Source organism: Quercus lobata, chromosome 10 (genome assembly GCF_001633185.2).
Source record: "Quercus lobata isolate SW786 chromosome 10, ValleyOak3.0 Primary Assembly, whole genome shotgun sequence".
Classification (NCBI taxonomy): Eukaryota; Viridiplantae; Streptophyta; class Magnoliopsida; order Fagales; family Fagaceae; genus Quercus; species Quercus lobata.
The window spans coordinates 33,265,019-33,273,782 of NC_044913.1; the positions used below are offsets into that span (position 1 = coordinate 33,265,019).

An 8,764-nucleotide genomic window follows, 5' to 3' on the forward strand; every position below is an offset into this window, starting at 1 on the left:
TTTCACGTATTATTGATCTATGAATGACGAAAGTAATAACAATCGTACATACTTGATATGAAGACTAAGCAACTTGAAATGTAAAGTATTCCTTAATGGTAGTATTTCTTCAAGTGTTCTATGTTCTATGGTCGAGGCAATTCCTAGCCGTCTAAAGACTTTAGGTAGTAGGAACCTTCCCTGGAGTGACGGATTACTTCGTAAGGGACTTCCCAGGCTGGTCCTAGTTTTTCTTAGGATAGGTCCTTTGTTGCCTGCTATACCTTCTTAAGGACGAGGTCTCCTGTGTTGAACCTTCTTACCTTAACCTTTTTGTTGTAGTATCTGGCCATTGCTTCCTTGTGTTTGGCCATTCGCTTCATAGCTTCTTCTCTGACTTTGTCAATTAGGTCCAGGTTGTTGTTAGGCTCCTGCTGGTTCTTCTGGTCTTCATAAGTTTTGACTCGGAAGCTTGTCAGTCTCACTTCCACTAGTATGACGGCCTCAGTGCCAAATGTTAGTCTGAATGGTTTCTCTTGTTGGAACTCTTGTGGTCGTCCTACATGCACAGAGAACATTTTGTAGTTCTTCAGGCCATGCCCCCTTTGCTCCCTCAAGCCGAGTTTTGATAATTTTGAGTAAGCTTCTGTTCGGCCGTTGGCCTTAGGGAGTTTTGGAGAAGAGTAATGGTTCTTGACCCCTAAGTCTTGGCAAAATTTTCAAAACTTGGGATTGTCAAACTGCTTTCCATTGTCTGATATTATGACACATGAGACTCCAAACTTACATATAATGTTTTTCTATACAAAATTTGTGACTTTGGCCTCTGTTATCATCGTCACTGGTTTTGCATCTACCCATTTTGTGAAGTAATCAATTGCAACGATCAGAAATCTAAGTTGCTTCTTCCTTAGAGGGAATGGGCCTATAATGTCAATTCCCCATTAGGTGAAGGGCCATGGTGAAGATATGGGTGTCATTGTCTCTCCTGGTCTGGTCTGGACATTTGCAAAGCGTTGACACTTATTGCATGTTTTGACGATGTTGTATGCGTCCTTCTGTAAAGTTAGCCAGTAATATCCTACTCTGAGCGCCTTTCCTGCTAAAGATCTTGCTCCAACGTGATTTCCATAGATTCCCTCATGTATCTCGCGGAGCAAATAATCCACTTCTTTTTAGCTGGCATATCTTAGATAGGGGAGTGAATATCCTTGTCTGTACAGCATGTCGTCAATGACGACGAAGCGGGCTGCCTTGGTCTATATCTTCCTTACTTTCGCCTTATCTTTAGGGAGCCATCCTTCTTTCAAGTAACGGACGATGGGAGTCATCCACTCGTCTTATTCTTTTATCTTCAGAACTCTCTCACCTTCTGTGTTTGGTTGCCCCTTTATCTTTATATATAGTTCGGAGGTCACATTGTAGTCGTCTGACGAAGCTATCTTGCTAGGAAGTCAACTTCTGCATTTTTGGCCTAACGGATTTGCATAAAGTCTAGGTTGTCAAAATGCTGTGATAGTCGTTGGACGATCTTCAAGTACTTCTGCATTCTTTCTTCTTTGGCTTCATAATCTCCCTTCACTTGCCCAATTATTAGCTGAGAATCAGCTTGGACAATGAGACTCTTTGCTCCTAGAGCTTTTGCTAGACTTAGCCCTGTTAGTAGTGCTTTGTATTCTGCCTCGTTATTTATTGCTAGGAATTGCAATCTGACTACATATTTCAATGTTTCTCCTTCTGGAGATATGAGAACTACTCCTGCTTCTCCCACTTTCTTTGTGGCTAACCCATCCGTTTGGACCGTCCATGTTTCCATGGGGGGTTCTTTTTCCTTACAGGGGTAACTGAATTCTGCAATGAAGTCCGCTAGCACTTGAGTTTTGATTGTTGCTCAAGGCCGATATTTGATGTCAAATTGGCCCAATTCAATTGCCCATTGAATGAGTCGTCTTGCTGCCTCTATCTTGTTCATCGTCTTTCTTATGGGTTGGTCTGTCATGATGATGATGGGGTGTGCTTGGAAGTAAGGACAAAGTTTTCTGAAGGTGAACAATAATGCGAAAACTATCTTTTCCATCCTTGGGTAGCTTGCTTCTGCTCCCTGGAATGCTTGGCTGGTATAATAGACTAGCTTATGGATGTTCCCTTCTTTTCTGATCAGTGCCGAACTTACTGCTCTGTTGGATACTGCTAAGTAGAGGTACAACTTCTCTTCCATCACCGAGGGGCTTAACAGAGGTGGTTTTGTCAAATATTCCTTTAACTTGGCAAGGGCTTTCTCGCATTCATCAGTCCACTGAAAGATTTTTTTCAATACCTTAAAGAATAGCATGCACTTGTCCATTGCCCTAGAGACAAATTTGTTTAGGGCTACAACTTTTCCTATCAAGCTCTACACCTTCTTCACTATTTTTGGTGATTTGACCTCGATTATTGCTTTCACTTTGTCTGAATTTGCCTCAATACCTCGTTAAGACACCATGAATCCCAAGAACTTTCATGAAGCAATAGCAAAAACACACTTTGTAGGGTTTAATTTCATATTGTACTTACGTAGTGTGCTAAAGGTTTCTTTTAGATCGTCCAAGTGGTTGGCTTTGTCCTTACTTTTCACCAGTATATCGTCTACATACACCTCCACATTCCTTCCAATCTGGTGAAAGAACATACGGTTCACCAATCTTTAGTAGGTGGCTCCTGCGTTTTTCAGTCCAAATGACATAACTTTGTAGCAGTACAACCCTTAGTTGGTAACAAATGAGGTCTTCTCTTGATCGTCTTCGTCTATAAGAATCTGGTTGTATCTAGAAAATGCATCCATGAAACTTAAGAGCTTGTGTCTAGTAGTTGAATCTACTAGCTGGTCAATCCTCGGCAAGGGGAAGCTATCTTTTGGGCAAACTTTGTTTAGGTCTGTGAAGTCGACACACATTCTCCATTTGCCATTGCTCTTCTTCACCATTACCACGTTTGCTAGCCAATTTGGATAGAAGACTTCCTTGATGAAATCAGCTTCTAGTAGCTTTTCTACTTCTTCAGTTACAACTTTGTTGTGCTCTGGTGCAAATATTCTCTACTTCTGCTGTACAGGTTTGCATTTTGGGTTGACGTTGAGACAATGCTGTATGATCTTCCCATCAATTCTGGGCATATCCTCATGTTTCCACGTGAAAACATCTTGGTTTGCCCCTTAAGAAGGAAATCATCTTCTCTTTCTTTGGAGTTGGGAATGTTAATCCTATCTTCAATACCTTCATTGAATCTCCTGGGACGATCTTAACTTCTTGTGGTGTTTTTGACGGTTCGGGGATGGGCTCTGGCTCGTTGATCATCCACGTGTGATTCTCCCTAGATGCTAAGGCAGCTTGGTAGCATTCTCTTGCAGAACTTGGTCTCCTCTGATTTCTCCTACTTCGTGGGCTGTTGGAAACTTTACCTTTAAGTAATATGTTGATGTTGCTGCTTTTAGCCTGTTAAGTGTAGGTCTTCCCAGGATGTTGTTGTACATTGAAGGGCAGTTAACTATGAGGAAATCAATTTCCTTGATGACTTATGCTGGGTAAGTGCCTGCAATTATGGTTAGAGTGATGATGCCCCTAGGGACGATTTTGTCCCCAGTAAAGCTTACCAGAGGAGAGGTGAAAGGCCTAATCATTTTCTTATCTAGTTTCATTTGCTGAAACAGAGGCAAGTAGATGATATCTGCTGAGCTTCCGTTGTCAAGAGCACCCGGTGGATGTTGAATTCTTCTACTCTGAGCATGATTACTAGTGGATCGTCATGGGGTTGCCTGATGCTGCAACCATCTCTCTCTGAGAAAACAATATCAGGCTCGTCATTCTTTGGCATCTTCATTGAAGGGAGCGGCGAATGGACACTGTTTATTTCTTTCCCATAGGCTTTTTTCAGGGACTTCAGTGTTTCGCCTGCTATTAGTCCTCCCAAGATCGTCTTTATCTCGCCTGCAGGAGGTTTGCTATCTCCTGCTCCCTAAGTTCTATCCTGATCGTCCTTCCATTGGTATCTGTGGGGCTCCGTCTTCCTGACGTACTTCTGTAACTTTCCTTACTAGATTAAAGTCTCCACCTGGTCTTTCAAATGCCTACACTTATCGGTATGATGCCCGTGGTCTTAGTGGAACCTATAGTACTTGCTATTGTCTCTTCTTTCTATTGGGGTACTAATTGGCTTCGGCCATTGCAGGGAGGGATCGTCCTTTATCTACATAAGGACCTGCTCAATTGGCATTGTTAGAGGTCTAAAGTTGGTGAACTTTGGCTTCCTATCTAGAAGTTTCTTCTTTTTCCTTGTGTCTGCCCAACACTTCGTGTCTCTTTCTTCTTATCGTGATTGCTGCTTGTTCCTTCGTCTCTCTTCCTCTTTCCTTTCATTTCCTTTGCGAGCATCACGTCTTCTGCATTCATGTACTTCTAAGTTGTTCAATGCAACTTTGCGACTGTTTTTGGTGGACTTTTAGTGATTGAAAAGAAGAAATCCCCGAGTAGCAACCCTGCTTGAAAAGTTGTTAAGATAACTTGATCTTCAGCTTCGTCTCCTTGCAGTAGCTCCTTATTGAATCGGGTAACGTACTATTTTAGTGATTCTCCTTCTACTTGTTGAATGTTGAGAAGATGGCCAGTTGGCTTTTTGTGTCTTTGCCCCCCAATGAAATGACGAACAAAATCCTTACTGAGTTATTTGAAATTTGCAATAGTTCCAAAGGGTATCTTGCTGAACCATACTCTAACTGCTCCCTTTAGTGTTGTTGGGAATGCATGGCACATCACCTTGTCTAGGGTCATCTGCAATAGCATCAGTGTCTTGAATAATTCGATGTGATCCAAGGGATCCTTGGAACCGTCATACGACTCCAACTGTGGGAGACGGAATTTCGGTGGGAGGGGACGGTTCAGTACTTCGGTAGTGAATGGTGAGTCTGTCCTTTAAATCATCCCATCCAAATTTTCTTTGCCTTTGTCCTTCATAGCACTTTTTAGTTTGTCCATCTCCTTCCTCATGTTGCGAAGCTCATTCTCCATCCTGATGGAATCTTTTCTTGAGGTCCTGTCTTGCCTGTTGGCTTGAGAGTTTGATTTTTCTTCATTTTGGTTTTCATCTGTTCGCTGACGCTCTGCGTTTTGGGATTCCACTGTCTTTCGCAGTTCTTCATTCTGGCGAGTCAGCTCTTCCACATTAGCCAAGAGGGCCTGGATTTGTTGTTGTTGCACAACTTTTGGTTGTTGTATAGTTTCTACTTCCATCTCGTACTTCAAGGAACTCTTTTGTCATTGGAAAAGATGGCTTGAATGATTAGCGTCCCCACAAATGATGCCAAACTGATGATGTAAAAAATCAGCATTTGAGCTCCTCGTCGTAGCGGATGGACGAAACTATGATTGGGGTTGTCTTTGTTGGAGGAAAACCTACAAAATGAACTAGTTGGAAGAGTAACACGCCGGTGTGGCGTTAGTAAAACCGCCTCCGGTGCTTAAGTTAGTAAGGGAGAAAGATTTTAGAGAGAAATAAACTGAAGAGTGATTTTGGTAGATTATTTGTGTACCTTTAACTTTTGTTACCTTCTCTTTTATAGTTACGTGCCTAATCAATGGGCAATAAATTGATGTATTTATGTTCAACGGCTAGTGTATTACAAAATCTTTGTCTGAAATTCACAACTCATTTTGTGACCATTGCTCTGTTCGTTACGTGTTGTCATCAATGAGCGTAATAAATGCCTAACATCGTCTCTTGGTTAATGACGGTATCATCTTAACAACGTTCGTAAATTTCTGACTCATCAGTTTTCTTTGAGTTTTCCATTTTGTCACCATATTATTATGTTCTTTAATTACTATTTTATTGGAGACATTTAGTATGTGAGAATTAAGATGGAAATCAATGTGAATTCATAATTATTTTATTTATCAAGTTGATTAATTCATAATTATTGTAGCAATAAGAACTATTGAGTATGCTATTAACACTAGTGTAGACAGGTTTTTTGGTTTTTTTTTTTTTTTTTTTTTTTATAAGATTTTGACACTTTACAAGCATTTTTTTTTAACATTAAAACACTTCAAAAATTATCAGAAAAGAGTTCCCGAAACGTCTAGGGAATGCTAGACAAGGACGGAGCCATATTGTTTGTGGTTATCAATGCTTCTTCAATATCATCTACAAAAAGAACTGCGGAAGGCCCAGCCAGCATTGCCATTCTAGGCATTCCAGATCTTCTAAGTGAAGAAGCAATCTGGAAAACATGTTAAAAAGAAAATGAGAATAATTTTAAGAAGCATGTTCGAGGCCAACTAAAATGCCCACTACTAGAACTCAAGTTTTAAGGCATTACTTAACATGATTATCAAACCAGCAAATGAAAGACACTAAAAACTTAAAACTAGAGCACTAGAGTGAAAAAAAAAAAAAAAAAAAAAAAAAAGCTTTCCTTTTTAGTGGAAGGTAATCCAAATTAGTTCCCTTTCAAAGCAAAATCTTTAGAAACAAATGCAAATATTAGTTCAATTCAAAAAAAAAAAAAAAAAAAAAAAAAAAAAAACCTCAATTGTAAATTTTAGTCAAATGGATCTGGAAAGTAGAAAGCAAAATCTGAGGGTCCATTGACTGCATTTATCAACTGGTAGTCTCATGATATTTCCACTAGCAGTCTAGTACCGCTTGCCTGCCATCGGCCTACAAAATATGCAAAACATGTGTAGGTTGTTCTAATCATAAGTAAATATGATAATAATTAGCTGTGATATAATATCTAAAAGGAACCAATAACGGTCCATCAAGTATAAGTGTTTGTGAGGAGTAGGGGCAAAATTTGGAGTTCAAATTTCTAAGAGGGAGCTTCACACGCATATGCACTTAGATTAGGTTAGAGTATAATTTCTATCTTAAAAAAAAAAAAAAAAAAAAAAAAAAAACTGAAAATGATAGTAACTTTTTATTTATTTTTTGGCTAATTGAAGATTGTGAGGATTCAACTGCAAAATCTAACTTACAAATGGGATATTAAAATGCCCACTATAACATACCACCACCGAAGGTGGTTGGTCTAGTGGTCATGGTTTAGGAATAAACTTTAAGCTCTCGACTCATGCACACTAAAGTGAAAGACGCCAACTTATATTGCCCTTTGTCCATTTTTTATTCATCATTTAAAAAAGAAATTGCCCACTATACAAATGATAGATGGCAATAACAAGAGACATATGATATTTCCACTAATCAAACGGTTAAGGGTAATACGCCAATGATGATAAAGACATATTTACGGATTTACCGTTATTCTCGCCAAATTGACATCGGGATCATCTTCCGAATATTTGCACAAAAGTGCAATCTACCATTTTTTTTTTTTTTTTGATAAGTAAGATGATGTATTACTAAAAAGGCAAAGACAACAATTGGGGAATCGGTCCATCAACTTCCTTACAAAAGACCCATGGAGGGATGGAAGAGATGGATTGGGGTCCCCAATTTAGAGAAATACATGCCCAACGGGCTAAATGATGAGCAAGCTCATTACATGAACGATAACAAAAGGAAAATTTTGCAACTGAAAAGTAAGGAAAAAGGTTGCGGATGTCTGAGATAATGGAAGAGATTTCCCATGGTGGATCAGAAGATGGGCAAACTATAGAGTCAATGACAACCTTGGCATCGCCTTCAAAGATCACAAACTTGTAACCAAGATTTATTGCTGTGGACATGGCAAGGAGGGCAACTTTGGCTTCGCCCCAAACCGGGGATTGAGAAGGTTCCTTTGCTGTACAAATTGAGATAATCATACCATTAGGATCACGGCCAACAACAGAGATGAAGGTCGCATTTGGTCTAATGGCAGCGTCGAAGTTGAATTTGATCCAGCCTGTTGGTGGGGGGTGCCATTGAGAGGCAGTTGTGGGGGATATGGATAGCCAAGCATCAGAATGGGACTTGAAAGATCTATTGATGTCAGCAGCCAGCCGATTAGGAGGGTCGAACAAGTCATCAAAGATCAGTTTGTTTCTACTCCACCAGATGCGGTCACACGTGATTGCAGCTAATAGGGAGAAGGATGGGCCAACTGATGGGCAGAGACCAAGGAGACTCACAGGATTTAGGATGGACTTAATCCAATCAGATGCTGACTTTGGTGGGATGGAAGAAAGATTGATGGGGATACTTGTGTGTCTCCATACAATAATGGCAAAAGGGCACTCAAACAAAACATGAACCACTGATTCTTGATGATGATGACACCGGGGACAGGATGAATCCAACCCAACCATTCTTCGAGCAAGAAATTCTCTAGTGGGGAGAACATCCCACGCAATTTTCCAAATGTGGTATTTGAGTCATTCATTGAACTTCATGGACCATAATTTCTTCCATTCAACAGCAGTAAGGGGACCAGAATTTGAAAATCTAGCATTTTGGTCAGCAAGGTAAGCCGACTTGACAGAAAATTTTCCACTTGGACATTTTGCCCAAAAAATGGAATCTGCAACTGGAGTGAAAGGAATGTGGATTTGTTGAATAGATGAGGCTGTATCATGGTCGAAGAGGTTGTGGAGAAGGGCTCGGTTCCACTGTCTAGTTTCAGGAACAATTAGTTCAGAAACCAATTGTTGGTCTGGCAGCAAGGTTATGTGGGTTGGGGTGAAGGATGGAAGTGAGGGAATCCATGGGTCATGCCAAATGTTCGCCGAAGAACCTGATCCAATGAGGTAGCAGTAGCCTTTTTTTATCAAAGGAATGCTTTTGTGAATGCCTTTCCAAATGTAGGATGAGTTTT

General features: G+C 40.2%; 2 protein-coding genes across 2 annotated transcripts; both read right to left on the reverse strand.

Moving 5' to 3' along the window:
- Nucleotides 1-257: 257 nt before the first annotated feature.
- On the reverse strand, nt 258-1,795 carry LOC115964657 (uncharacterized protein Mb2253c-like). Its single transcript, XM_031083923.1, has 2 exons — nt 1,459-1,795; nt 258-538 (listed from the first exon to the last, which is right to left on the reverse strand). Exons 1-2 carry the CDS (start codon nt 1,793-1,795, stop codon nt 258-260), a joined length of 618 nt encoding a protein of 205 aa, XP_030939783.1.
- A 4,293-nt stretch (nt 1,796-6,088) lies between these two features.
- On the reverse strand, nt 6,089-8,258 carry LOC115964658. The gene is made up of 2 exons (XM_031083924.1): nt 7,482-8,258; nt 6,089-6,229 (listed from the first exon to the last, which is right to left on the reverse strand). The coding sequence occupies exons 1-2, from the start codon at nt 8,256-8,258 to the stop codon at nt 6,089-6,091; spliced, it is 918 nt and encodes a 305-aa protein (XP_030939784.1).
- Nucleotides 8,259-8,764: the final 506 nt, after the last annotated feature.

What these genes read in the sequence shown, in the direction of transcription:
- LOC115964657 (XM_031083923.1), bottom strand. Translation starts at nt 1,795, where the DNA reads ATGGAAACATGGACGGTCCAAACGGATGGGTTAGCCACAAAGAAAGTG. An exon ending in CCTAGACTTTATGCAAATCC is followed by an intron (nt 539 to 1,458) that starts GTTAGGCCAAAA and finishes CTGTGCATGTAG; the next exon opens with GACGACCACAAGAGTTCCAA.
- LOC115964658 (XM_031083924.1), bottom strand. Translation starts at nt 8,258, where the DNA reads ATGGTTGGGTTGGATTCATCCTGTCCCCGGTGTCATCATCATCAAGAA. An exon ending in CTCATCATTTAGCCCGTTGG is followed by an intron (nt 6,230 to 7,481) that starts GCATGTATTTCT and finishes CATGTTTTCCAG; the next exon opens with ATTGCTTCTTCACTTAGAAG.